General features: G+C 37.3%; 2 protein-coding genes across 2 annotated transcripts; both read right to left on the bottom strand.

Moving 5' to 3' along the window:
- Positions 1 to 3,160: 3,160 nt before the first annotated feature.
- Positions 3,161 to 4,075, bottom strand: LOC309402063 (olfactory receptor 14J1-like; the record flags this gene model as incomplete). Its single annotated transcript, XM_081971571.1, has 1 exon — positions 3,161 to 4,075. One exon carries the CDS (start codon positions 4,073 to 4,075, stop codon positions 3,161 to 3,163), a length of 915 nt encoding a protein of 304 aa, XP_081827697.1.
- An 8,615-nt stretch (positions 4,076 to 12,690) lies between these two features.
- Positions 12,691 to 13,605, bottom strand: LOC309382214 (olfactory receptor 14A16-like; the record flags this gene model as incomplete). Its single annotated transcript, XM_081933798.1, has 1 exon — positions 12,691 to 13,605. The coding sequence occupies one exon, from the start codon at positions 13,603 to 13,605 to the stop codon at positions 12,691 to 12,693; it is 915 nt and encodes a 304-aa protein (XP_081789924.1).
- Between the last annotated feature and the right edge of the window lie 1,330 nt (positions 13,606 to 14,935).

The raw sequence follows: 14,935 nt of genomic DNA, 5'->3' as shown, positions 1-14,935 counted from the left end.
ATAAATAAAAATAAAAGTGAATTGAGCAACACAAGTAAAGTAAGAAATGTGTAATATAGACCATGAGATAATTTGCTAAAGCCTTGAAAAATGCTTGAAGACAAAGCCAAACACAGACAAATTTATCAGAAAGAAATTCAGGATGTTGTGCAATTAATCATTTAATTTTACTGGAGAGGTGATGAGAACATTTGCTGTTGCAATTGCCAGATACGTAAAACCTAAAGCTGTTCAAATGTTGAGAATCCTTTGAACAGAAAGAAAAGTGTTTGGTCCATGTTTGTGTGTTTCATTTATAATAAAGATAAATGATACAAATGTAAAAAGTAAAAATGGGAGATAAAATTAAATACAAAATGGGAAGCATAGTTTGATATACAGAGAAAGTAGAAAGTAAAAGAAAGAGGAGTAGTGAAAGGGAAGATGAGGAATATGATAACAGTATGCAATTTGCACTTTCCTATTTGCATGTATATTGAAGAAAGTATCAGACTCTAATCATACTTTTCATCCCATGAAATCTTCAGCAAAGTTTATACTGGGTGTCAGCAACCCACAGTTCCGGACCCACATGTGGCTCTTTCATTCCTCTGCTGCGGCTCCCTGTTGGGTAATCCTATCACTGGCTGACCCCACCCCTGCCCACTTCTTGCCACTGCCATCCAGCCCCTATCTGCCCAGGAGGTGCTGCACTGCCGCCTTACCAGCTGGTGAGGAACAAAGTGGTTCCAACAGCTGGAGCCTTCCCAGGGCTGAGTGAGGAGACTGCACCCCGCAAGGCGCAATGGCCATAAAAGCCCCTCAGTGTCATTCTGCCTCCTCATTTCACTAAACAACAGGAATTGTTACCCTGTGGAATTATAGAGCAGTGAAACATGCATGTTTACCATCTGTAGAGTGCATTAATTGTAATTTAGGATGTTAACTCCACAATTCCCATGTCAGACACAACAACAAGAGCCAGACCTCCTACAACTGATCCCATCCAATTGAGCCCACCACCTCTGAGGATTACAGAAAATGAATTGAAAGGTCTATTTCACAAACAAAAGTCATGGAAAGCACCAGATCCAGACAACATAACTCCTTCTTGTTTTAATATTGTCTGCTGACCAATTGATTCCCATCTTCACCCACATCTTTGATAAATATCTATAGATGTGCTATGTTCCTTCTTGCTTCAAATGCTCGACTATCATCCCAATGCCAAAGAAACCCTCTACCAAGGAACTGAATGTCTTCAGACCAGTTGCTCTAACATCTGTAGTTATGAAAACTTTTGAAAGGTTAGTGCTGGCTAACCTGAAAACCATCACGGACCCACAGTAGACCTCTTGCAATTTGCCTACTGAGCAAATAAGTTGACAGATGATGCTGTTTATATGACTCTGCACTACATCCTACAACATCTTCAATCTCCACACACCTACGCAACAGTCCTCTTTATAGACTTCAGCTCAGCTTTCCATACCATCATTCCAGATATTCTTCTAACTAAACTAAATGAGCTAGCTGTATCTGACCACACCTGTAAATGGAGCATAAGCTTCCTAACAGACAGAAAGCAGCAGGTGAAGCTAGGCAAACCCCAGAGCTGTGTGTACTTCCCACTTCTCTTCTCTCTATACACCAATCACTGCATCTCAAATGATTCCTGTTAAAATACCTAAGTTTGCAGATGATACAACTGTGATTGGTCTCATTCGAGACAATGATGTATCTGCATACAGATGGGAGGTTGAACAACTCACCTTGTGGTGCTACCAGAACAATCTTGAACTAAACACACTCAAAACTGTAGAAATGGTGGTAGATTTTAGGAGAAACCGTTCTATACTACCACCTCTTACAATACTAGCCAACACAATATCAACAGTAAAGACCTTCAAGTTTCTAAAAGGTAAAGGTAAAAGTTCCCCTCACAAAAATGTGGTAGTTGTTTCTGACTCTAGGGGGCAGTGCTCATCTCTGTTTCAAAGCCGAAGAGCCAGCACTGTCTGAAGATGTCTCTGTGGTTTTGTGGCTGGCATAACTAAACACCAAAGGTGTTACCTTCCCACCAAAGGTGGTCCCTATTTTTCCACTTGCATTTCTGCTTTCGAACTGCTAGGTTAGCAGAAGCAGGGACAAATAACAGGCGCTTAGTCCGTTATGTGGTGCTAGGGATTCGAAGCGTGGAACTGCTAACCTTGCTGATTGACAAGCTCAGCAGAAGAGCCACTGAGCTACTATGCCCTTTCAAGTTTCTAGGTTCTATCATATCTCAAAACTTAAAATGGACACCTAACATCAAAAACGTCATCAAAAATGAACAACAAAGAATGTTCTTTCTCCTCCAACTCAGAAAGCTCACACTGCACAAGGAGGTGCTGATTCAGTTCTACAGAGAATTATTGAGTCTGTCATTTGCACTTCTATAACTGTCTGGTTTGGCACTGCAAACAAATAAGACAAACACAGACTTCAACGGATGATTAGAACTACAGAAAAAACAGTTGCTACCAATCTGCCTTCCATTGAGGACTTGTATACTGCATGAGTCAAAAAGAGGGCTGTGAAAATATCTAAAGACCCATTACTTCCTGGGCATAAATTGTTTCAACTTCTGGCCTCAAAATGACACTATAGGGCTGTGCACACCAGAACAACTAGACACAAGGACAGTTTTTTCCTGAAATGCCATCATTATACTTAAAAACTAATTCCCACGACACTGTCAAACTATTGATGAAGATTGTATTACTATTATTCTTCTCATCCTTCCTATTACCTATCTCCTTCCACCTATGACTATAACCATGTTGCTTGTATCTTTACAATTTATATTGTTTCATTTGTTTCCTAAAATGATTTGATTGCTTAATAGTAACCTGTGACTATCACGAAGTGTTGTATCTTATGATTCTTAATGAATGTTTTTTCTTTTCTTTTATGTACGTTGAGAGCATATTCATTGTGTGTCCAATCATGATTGGCCAATAAAGAATTCTATTCTATCTATCCTACTAAGCAATGAATAAAATTATATGGTTCTTCTGATTGGAGATTTTGGATTTGCCTCCATCACAATTATCCCTTTCTACCTTAATTCTTTATTCATAGAAGTAAAAAAAAGCCAGAAAATGTAAAATTGAGATAACTAAAATATTAAAATAATTTGTCAGAATCTCCAAAGTTGAGAAAGGGCACGTTTGATATTTTTATTTCGCATGCTATAGATGATTGGATTGAGCAAGGGTAGGAGGAGGGAGTACAGAGCAGTCAACCCAAAATCTAAGTAAGATTGTGAGCTAGAGGGAGGTCTCAGATAGGCAATACATCCACTTAATAAAAACATAGACACTACTGTAAGATGGGGAATACAAGTGGATAAGGCTTTTTGCCTACCTTGATCGGAAGGGATTTTTAACACTGCCTTGAAGATCACTGTGTAAGATGCAATAATAAAAACAAAACAACCTAGTGCACCAATGATACCGGCTACAATAATTCCAATCTCAAGTAAATTTAAGCCAGAGCAGGATAGTTTTAGCAATTGTGGAATTTCACAGAAGAATTGGTTGACAACATTAGAACAAAACAGAATGGAAAAACTGCCAATGGTATGCAACATTCCATACAGGAGACCAGAAAACCACACTAGAATTACTATTTCAGTGCAGGCTTTCCAATTCATCACTGTCTCATAGTGCAATGGATGGCAAATGGCAACATACCGATCATATGCCATGGCAGTCAGAAGGGACAAATCAGAAGAGTCAAAGCAGATGAAGAAAAAGTTTTGAGTAACACAACCAAAGTAAGAGATGTGCCTCGTGTTCATTAGAGAATTGATCATAGATTTAGGGACAATGACAGAAACAATGCCAAGGTCTTGCAAAGCCAAATTCATGAGAAAGAAGTACATGGGGCTGTGTAGTCGATGGTCAAAAGCTACTGCAGAGATGATGAGAAGATTTGCTGTTACACTAACCAGATATAACACAAGGAAGAAAAAGAAATGCAAAAGCTGTAGATGCCGATTTTTTGAGAATTCCAGAAGCAAAAAGTAAGATACTGTTGTTTGATTTTCCATCTGTCATTTAGGAGAAAGCTGCAGGGCATAACTGCAAGAAAGCAAAAGAGAGAGATGAAGTTAGATACATTTTGGTGACAATTTGATATGTGGTGAGAACACAAAACAAAAAGAATCATAAAGCATGGACCCAATGAATAGAGGATTAGACCATAGACGTGTCTGTGTGTTTGTCTGTGTGTGTGTGTGTGTGTGTGTGTGTGTGTGTGTGTGTATACAGGCGAAGAGTATATTCTGTCAATTTCTACCCATCAAAAATCCACTCAAGGACTAGTTGCAAATGTGACACTTTTCTTCCTTTGCTTCTTCCATTTCTACTACCCCATGTCCTGTTCTAAAAGATTAGCTAGGATTAGAAAAAACCCTATTCAAATCCATTTTCAACAGTGAAGATTATTGGAAACATTTGGTATGGTCACAATCCCTTACTACTGATAAAGGATTATCTTAGTGTTGTAAAATTGTGGGATGTGCTATGTAGAATACTTTATGCTTCTAATAAAAAGAAACTGTAAATCTATCCTAGAACCATAAAAGCAAACTCTTATATTTTTCACGAGAACTGCTGCATATCTCTTTGTTTTTCTGTGTTTTATTTGGCAACTAGATGGAAATGTTTTTTTTTCTCCTCTCCTCTCTTTTAGATAAAACAAAATAAATGCAAAATGCTTTTAGATTATACATAAGCACTAGTGTCCTAAACATGTATTTAATGGTAAATTATTAAAAGGAAGATAGAACTTTACTTACAATATAACTGCTATTTTAATATTATTTCATTGGTATTATATACACTATTATCCTACTGTAAATATATTTAATCAAAATACATCAGATATTAACAGAATAAATTTATCCCCTTCTCCAACTATCAGACAACAATGAAAGCTCAGTTTAAAAAAAAGCAGTCTCTCTTTGAATAATTATCTATATTCCGTTGAGAGTTTGACTATAGAAAGATAAACAACTTATTATGGATCTAAAATCTGACATATCAGCATTTTAAAAAATGTGAACTTATGTTTTAATGATACTACTAAAATTACCATCCATTTCTTTTATCCGTATGCATGGAAATTGTGAAATGACTTTATAGATCACAATTTACCTATTATTGCACCCACTCAGTTTCATTTCAAAATTCATTTACATGCATTAAGATGTGGTCCAATTTTTTGCAAATTATAGAGGGAAAGATACCATTAATACAAATATAGAAATCTCTCTAGATTCGGTTCTGATTAATAACAACTTCAGAATTTCTGTATTAGGTCCATATTTTTAACAAATAACGTTAAAATTGTCTTTCCTAAATAGCTTCCCTATTTCGTTAGAACACAACCTTATGCAATCATTTGATTCTAATGGAAGAGTTATAAAGCTAGCACTGTTATAACACAGAAAATGTATTGAAATACTGTTCCTTTTCTGTTAAACTTTCAATTAATAAGTGATTTACTTTTCTCTATAGACTATACATTCTATGCTTGAAAGACTGTTACATATCTTACCACTAAGTCAAAGCTGTACCACCAATTTTCATGTCGTGGAACATCTATCTGCAGTCATAGAGATTTCTAGTCTGAATGTTTATTAATAACTGTTTTGTTTCCCTTAAGAGACTTGTGCACTAACATGAAACTGACTTCTACGTGCTTCTTAACATAATTAGCAAAAAATAAATAAAACTTATTTCTTCATGATGATTAATGTAAATGTTCATTAAGAGCACAATAGGTATCTCCAATGCTCCAGTTATAATATTGTATAATAATAACTGAGCTTGTTAGCAGAATTGGAGCCACAGCCATACCATCAGGGCAAATTGTGAAAGGTGAAACAAGAATCAGATGAGAACCATGTTTCATCACTTCTGATTCTCTTTCACTTCTCTTGAACATTTACCTTGCTCCTATTTTACAAAACATGCTTAAGCACAACATGCCTTAATGGCTTGCTTGAAACAGTTGAAAAGCTATGTAGCAACAATGTCAAAAATCATCTTAACACCAAAGAAATGAGGAAAGCATTAAAAAAATCGGTCTCCAAACTGTCTCTTTTCTGTATAAAAAGGATACAAAGAAAAACACAATCAGGCATTCAAAACTATAAAAATATAATTCTGGTTAAACATGAGGAGTTGATTTCTTGGCTGTCCTACATCAAAAAGGGGCATCTGCTCAAATTCAGAATAAGATTTTATATTACAGTATGGATAATCATATGCTATAAATTTGAGGCAGTGGCAGTGCAAATGACCATTGTATTTGGATAAGTTTAGATACACTTTGATTTCTCCAAATTAAGAAAAGTCAAAAAGTTTAGAGGCCTTTAAAGCTAACTTGTTTGTTTTGTCCTTGTACTTGCTGAATAAGGGGATGGGAAATATTCACACAGCTTCATAGCTCCTAATATTTCTGAAAATTTCAGACTTTTGATTCTTCCCATTCCAGAGTCCTGGACATCCTGAGATGGAACTGGCATTAAAAAGACTCTAGAAGGATATTTCCTTATTCCTCCATGCTACACAAAAATATGAATATGAGGTACATGGATTAGAAAATAATATACACACAATTAAGTAAAAGTAGAGTTTATTGAATAAAGTAATAGCTACAACTGCAGAGTATACCGTAAACAAGAAATTGCACAAATAAAGCATGTAAACAATAAATCAACTATCAATATAGGTGCATGAACATAGAACAAAATTTTATATTCTCTTAGTTTAAAGCTCCTCACTCTCAAAGGAAGATACTGATATTGCCTAAGTGATACAACTAAGCATATGGCACCTTTGCAAAATATGCTCATAATGAGCCATTATTTGGTGAATCTTCATTTAAGTATAGATGCTATGTACATTTAGCTAAAATACATTTTTTTAAAAAGTATTAGACAGATGGTGGCATAGATAACCCAACCCTGGATAAGGCATGACTCAGACCTCCTAGTACTTATTTGGCAAAATAAAAATACATAATAAGCTTGAAATCTAATACATAAATAATAGATTGCTATACATATATTTAATCAAATATATAATTAGAAGGGAAAAAACCCAGAGGTGGGTTTCAGCGGCTCCGGTCCCATATGGACATACAATTTGAAAGAATTTTGCGTCCATTCCCATACCGGGGCTTCTGGAGGCCTAGTACCAGAACTGTCCCTCCCCTAGCATGCCCCCCTGCTTGCTCCCCCTGACTGCCTGGTCACCAATCATTTCTCTCTCACACTGCTTGCCAGTACATGCTTGACCCGCTCACCCTCTTCTTTTGTTGGAACAGAGGACTCAGCTCTTGGGAGTGGGTGGACAGGGCAAGCTACTGCTAGGGATTGCCTTTCCCCCCCTTCTAATGCATGGATTTCTCTGCAACCCATTAGAAACCATGCGGCTGTCAAAGAGAGGGAAGTGTGCGTGGGCTTCTTCCAACAGCTGAGGAACCACAGGAGCAAGAGATTCGGCTGTTGGAAGAAGCCTTCACAGTGCGCGCTTCATTCTCTTTGCCAGCTGCGTAGTTTCCAATGGGATGTGGTGAAATCCATGCGTTAGAGAGGGAGGAAAGACTGAGCTTCATCTAGGGATGGCAAAGAGAAGGAAGTGCATATGGGCTTCTTCCAACAGCCAAGGAAGGAACAAGAGCAGAGGACTCTCCTTCTGCCCCAGGGGAAAAAAGAGCAGCTCCACTCTCACGCTCTTCCCATTGATGTTGCTTGGCCTTAAACATGAGGATTTTGGAGGAAAGAATTTACAGGCTGAGAAGCAGCATCCCTCTCCATTCTTTGGATTTTCCTGAAAGGGGGTGGGGGCTCTGCCTTTGCAGAAGCAGAGTGGCCACATGTGCAGCAACCCTGGGATGTCCACTTGCATGAAGGAAAACATTTTCAGTCCAAGAAGGAACAGCAGAGAGAGCGCATACGCTGACCTCCTGAGCTGCAGGAAGCAGCTACCAGTGATGCTCTCAGGCTGAAGACATTGTGAGCGGAGAAGCATTGGCCTCCTCAGGAGCTGCCAAGCACTCACCACCCCTCTGACACCACCTGAGCCTTCTATCACCACAGATGCGAGGATCATGAAGAAAAGAGATTTAGGTGGCAGTGTCTTCTGCATACACTGTCTTTGGAATAGGGGAGGGGATCCTCTGCCTGAAAATGCTTTCCTCCATGATCCTCACCTTTCAGGTGGCAGATCTCACCAGGAGGAAAGAGAAGGATGTCTGTGGTGGGAGGAGGCTCGGTGGGTGTCAGAGGGGTGGTGAGCGCTTTGCGGCTTCTTAGGGAGCCAAGGCTTCTCCGCTCACAATGTCTTTGCCTTGAGAGCATCGCTGGCAGCTGCTTCCCGCAGCTCAGGAGGTCTTAGTGTGCACTCTCTCTGCTGCTGCTTCTCGGCCTAAAAAATGAAATTTGGGGGTATTTGGAGGGTAGGTGGTATCCCCTTTTCCTCTCACCCCCACCCCATTCTGGAGACAACCCATGCCTGGGAGATGCATCCGCTCCTCGGCCACAGCTTGGCTGCAAGCAATTAGAAATCTTTACCATGCAAGGTTTTCCCTGTGCTTGGCTAGGCAATGGTGGGGTAGAGCAAGGCTTCGAGCACAGCTACCACACCAAGAGGCGCACTTGCCTCTGTTGTCTCTGAAGGGAGAGGTCAGGTGTGTGGAGGCAGGGAGTAGTGGTTGCTGCGGGTGTGAGTAGAAGGTGCTGGGCATTGGGGTGGGGGTGGGGTGCATGTCTGCCTTGAAGGTTGCCCGGCAAGTTGCCTCCAAAGAATGCTGGGTGGTACCACCCGAATGGCCATTATCTTCCTAACTGGGCTCCGCATCCCAGGCAGAGAGAGCCCAGGGCCAAGCCCATTGGCCATAGCCGCCATTTCAAGAGCAGGTTGCTTGGTTCACCCCCTGCACATCCAGGAGACAGCAAAGACCCCTCGCCTGGCACCCCCCTCCCCTTTGTCAAAATTTTTACTACTGTTTCAGTCGGCCTAAATTGGTGGAGAGGGGGTGTCATATGACAGTATGCGTGAGTGACATCAAGTTGGCCATGCCCATTCAGTCACATGCCCCACCCCCACCTAGACACACCCACTGTACTGGTTGTAAAAAATTGAAATCCACCACTGGAAAAAAACTTTATTTGCAGCATAACACTTGGCATTCATTAGATGGTATTTACACATGTTAAACACACTGGATTTTTTTTAAACAAAAAGAATTTAGACATTGACAGAATAAATCCTCTTTTTCAACAATCAGAGGGAAAGTCTTATGTCAATTTAAGAAAGCAGTCTCCCATTAAGTACAAACCACTATTCCCTCGAGGAGAGTTTGCCCACAAAATGAGATGCAGTCTATTACATCTATGGAATCTGACATCTCAGTACTTTATTTATTTTATTTATTTAGTTTGTCACTCATGTACAAGAAAATAGGAATAAGAATAAACATGAATAAGAACACAGGAAATGGGTAGAAATAAATGGGAAGATTAGGATAGGGACGTTAGCACACTGGTGCACTTATGCACGGCCCTACTTCGTTCAATATTGTGGAACAAGATTTTCAACAATAACAATTTAATGTTTAAAATTGAAAAGATATTAAGAAATATTCTAGATAGCCATTTCTTTTATTGATGGACAGATAATTTGAAATGATTTAACTGATGATACTTTTCCTACTATTGATCTAATTTTCATTAGAATGGGCATGGCTACCCCGTGTTGCATCCAGCCCGTGGGACGCAAATTGGACACCTCTGTTTTAAGAAATCCCACCCTCTATTCTGCCAACCACAGCGAGGGGAACAGCTGAAAACTGGGTTAATTAAACTGAGATCATTAAATCGAGTAGAAAATGTAAACATTCTGGAGAATAAAAAGGAAACAAGATGAAAGGAACTTCAAAAAATCCATAGAAACCTAATTGATGTCCAATAGAATAAGGTGCACAATAAAACCATTGAAAGCAGAGGCATCTGTGGTGAGAGTGCAAACAAGTTGATAGTTCATTGTTATAATCCAAGCCATCCATCTTTTAGGGTACATTTCATTGCCTGCATAGACTGCAAATAAAAATCTAAAACAAGGTTCATAGAATGAGTTATAAACCCAAAGAGAACTATAAAATACCTAGAGTAGAACAATACAGTAAATTGATATGATAAATAAATCAATATGAACATTCACAGAAGAGGAAGCAAAGAGAATAAAATTTCGAAAGAGAGTTTATGTAAACTCTCTTTCTAAATCTGATACATATTTTAGAAAATCAATGTACATATACATTGTTTTCTGGGTTAATAACTGTTGCTTTCTGCAATGAATTGTTCCCTGCAATAAGGTAAGGATAGAATTTCTTCTGGGATAATAGTCACTAGCACTTCCCCAGCAGAATCCATTAAAGTCCATATGGCAAAGCACCAAGAAATAGTTTTCAATCTTTTCATATTTCAGTATTTTTTTACTCAAGTAAAAAAAAAAAGCAAAGCATAAAGTAAATCTTAAAATTTTTAAGGAACATACAAAGTAAGATACAAGAATAAACAGATCCCTAGAGGCAGATTGTAGGATGGCTGACTTTCTCTGTATGTAGTTTTTTCTGCAGTTTTGACTGGGACAAATGGAAAAGAAGAAAAGCTGAACGTCCCAGAGGCAGGGAAGGGAATATATTGGGAAGTACAGAATATATATAAGCTCTGCTAATGTAGGAGGCAAAACTGGCTGAACCAGGGGAAGAAAGGAGAAGTCAAAGGGGGAATTAGTCAGGAATCCCAATCCAATCCTGTTGGACCTTATCAAGTCTCACCCAGGTGCCAACCATCAGTCCGAGAACATTCCTTTGTAGAGGCTTAATCAATAAAACAGCTGAATGAGCTCTTAATGTCTGTGTCTGGTTATTGGTCCTGACAGCTAAGCAGGTAGAAAGAAAACAGCAGTGTCTATAGGTAAGAGTGATCACATTGGCAACATCAGTATAGCACTTTTATGATGCAAGAACCACTCCTGTTACATGTACACTAAAATTTATAAATCCCATTTATAACTGAAAGGGATAATCTTTCACAGACTTTCTTTTTATTGAATGGGTATATTTGGTTTTCTGCAACTCTCTGTAGCATGGATAGAATTCACTATTTCTCAAGGACATTTTTTATTATTGTTTTAAATAAACAAAAAACACACACAAAAACATTCTTCATTACATCTTCCAGAAAGCATGTCGATTGGTTACAATTAAATTTCGTGCGTTACTACAATCATTCTTTATATTTCCTCCATATTGAATTGTACATTTTAAATCAAAAATCTTTATACCATCAATATACCATCATTCTCATTTAACTATATTTGTTTAGTCGTGCTTTTGTCTAGAATCATTTATATTTATATTATAATAAATCTAGAGAAAATTTCCCCCCCATTCAATTATGTTTTAATTGGGTTTCACCATTCTTAACTTTCTTATTTTACTCATAGCTATTATTTTTAAATTTTGTTACATTCGTTCATTGATTCTTGTTTCTTTCCTCCATCCACCTATACCATTTATCCCATATCTGGTAGAATTCGGATTCTTCTTTTCCCTGAATTTCTTTAGTTAGTTTGTCCATTTCAGCACAGTCCATAACCTTTCTTATTATTTTATCTTCACTTGGAGTTAGTTTGTTTTTCCATTTCTGGGCATAGGCAATCCTCTCAAGGACATTTAAATAAGATATGATTCTTAATATAGATCTGTATACATTCCTTTGTGTATTAGAGCAGAGAACATGTCTTATCTCCTCTATATTGTATCAAATTGTAAGAGTTCTGCAATCTTATTTTTATCATTATTATTTTTATCTTCATCACTTCATACAACCTTTTCACCCTACCAGGTGTTTGGTTTTGCCGAAGCTTTTCTCAAGGAAATAAAAAAATAGTCTAAGCTAAAGATTGTGAAAATCTGTTTGATATAGAAGTTAAGGCATTGGGGAACTACAAAGCAGGACTACAATTCTGACATTGGAATGTAGCCAGCTGGATGCCTTTGAGCTAGTCTCCCAACTCAGTGTTTAAAAGAAGCAATAGCAAACCCCTTCCAAAAAACGTTACACAGAAAAGAGAATTGTTCAGGCAGTCAATTGGTGAAAAATATCAAATTTAGGGAATAAATGATTAATTAAGGAGGGAAATGCAATTGAGGCACATGTACTTTTAGAAAAGCCAAAGCTTTAACTAGCCATATTACGGTACAGTATTAGAGGGAAGGTATTTTATACAGGAAAGGAAAGAGAAAACTAACCAACAGCATTTAAAGCTACTCTGGATTTAAGATAGTTCCCTCTTTCACATTGTACCCTAAGCCTCACTTCACTAAACATCAGGAATTATCAACCTGTGGAATGCCAGAGCTGGCAAACATCCATATTTATCATCTGTAGAGTGCATTGAAATAATTTAGAATGCAGGTCATTTACTAAGCAATATATAGAATTCTATGGTTCTTCTGTTTTGAGATTTAGGATTTGCCTTCATATCAATAGTCACTTTCTACCCTAATTCTGTATTCACAGAAATAAAAAACCCAGAAAACGCAGAACTGTGAACAAAACATAAATCATATTAAAATAATTTGTCAGAATCTCCACAGTTGAGAAAGGGCACGTTTGATATTTTTATTTCTCATGCTATAGATGATTGGATTGAGCAAGGGTGGAAGGAGGGAATATAAAGCAGTCAACCCAAAATCTAAGTAAGATTGTGTGTTAGAGGGAGGCCTCCCATAGGCAAAACATCCACTCAATAATAACATAGACGCAACTGTAAGGTGGGGAATACATGTGGATAAGGCTTTTTGTCTACCTTGATCAGAAGGGATTCTTAACACTGCCTTGAAGATCACTGCATAGGATACAATAATAAAAGTAAAACAGCCTAGTGAAGCAATGATACTGGCTATAACAATTCCAACCTCAAATAGATTTAAACCAGAGCAGGATATTTTTAGCAATTGTGGACTTTCACAGAAGAATTGATTGACTATATTAGAACAAAAAAGGATGGAAAAGGTGCCAATGGTATGCAACATTCCATACAGAAGTCCAGCAAACCACACTACAATTATTATTTCAATGCAGGTTTTCCAATTCATCACTGTCTCATAGTGCAATGGATGGCAAATGGCAACATACCGATCATATGCCATGGCAGTCAGAAGGGATAAATCAGAAGCTTCCAAGGAAAGAAAGAGAAAGACTTGAGCAACACAACCAAAGTAAGAGATGTGTCTGATATCCATGAGAGAATTGATCATGGATTTAGGGACAATGACTGAAACAATGCCCAGGTCTTGCAAAGCCAAATTCATGAGAAAGAAGTACATGGGGCTGTGCAGTCGATGGTCAAAAGCTACTGCAGAGATAATGAGAAGATTTGCTGTTACAGTTGTCAGATATAACACAAAGAATAAGAAGAAATGCAAAAGCTGCAGATGCCAATTTTTTGAGAATTCCAGGAGCAAAAAGTAAGATACTGTGGTTTGATTCTCCATATGTCATTTAGGAGAAACCTGCAGGGCATAACTGCAAGAAAGCAGGAGAGATGAAGTTAGATACATTTTAGTTAAGTGACAATTTGATATGCGGTGGGAACAGAAAACAAAAAGAATCATAAAGCATGGACGAAATGAACAGATAATTAGTCTATAGACAATATATATATTCCTCCTTCCAGTACCTTCACCTCCTGTCCTGATCAAAAAGGTAACCTAGGATTATAAAAAAACTATTCAAATCCATTTTCAACTGTGAAAGAATATAGGAAATATTTGTTATGATCACAATCCCTTAAATGAAAGTTCAGTTTAAAAATAGCAGTCTCTCTTTCAATACATATCTATATTCCCTCTACGAGTGTTTGAATACAAAATGATGCCACCCAGTCAAACTATCATACACAACCTATTATGGCTCTGAAAACCTATATATCAGTATTTCAAAAAATGTGAACCTATGTTTTTAATGATTGAAAAATGTTTAAAAAGAAACAATAAAAAAGACATTTAGAAATATTACCATCCATTTCTTTAATCCATATCCATGGAAATTGTGAAATGACTTTTTGGATGGCAATTTTCCTATTAGTAAATGGTTTACCTATTCAATTTCATTTCAAAATCATTTACACGTATGAAGATTGGAGTCTGAGTCATAAAAACTTAGAATTATGTATAAGGCTCCTATTTTTAACAAATAATGTTAAAAAATTGTCTTTCCTAAATAGCTTTTCTATCAGAACACTACCTTATGCAATTATTTGATTCAATTCTCTTCATTATGGAAGAGTTATAAAGCAAAACCTTGTTATTACACACAAAAGTTATTGAAATACTGTAAATACCAATTTGCTCCTTTTCTGTTAAACTTTCAATTCATGTGATTTATTTGTCTCTATAGATTATGTATTCTATTCTTTAAAAGAGTGTTAAATATCTTACCATTGTCAATGCTATTCCACTAATTTTCATGTAGTGGAACATCTACAGTATCTACACAGATTTATATTCCAAATGTTTATTATTAACTGTTTTGTTTCCCTCAAGAGACTTGTATGCTAAACTGACTTCTGCATGCTTCTTAACATAGTTAGTAAACAAAAATAAAACTGATTTCACTGTGCTTATTAATGTAATTGTTAATTAAGAACATAATAGATTCCCCCAAATGCTCCAGGACTAGTTATAATATTGCATAATAATATCTGAGCTTGTTAAGAGAATTGGGGCTAGTTATACAAGCAGAACAAATTGTGAGAGGAAAAACATGAATCAGGTGAGAAGAGTTCCCTGAACTATATTTCATCACTTCTGATTCTCTTTCACC

This window comes from Natrix helvetica, assembly GCF_964273705.1.
Source record: "Natrix helvetica genome assembly, chromosome: Z".
Classification (NCBI taxonomy): domain Eukaryota; kingdom Metazoa; phylum Chordata; class Lepidosauria; order Squamata; family Natricidae; genus Natrix; species Natrix helvetica.
Note: the sequence above shows the minus strand (reverse complement) of the source record. Positions and strands in the feature narration are given on the sequence as shown.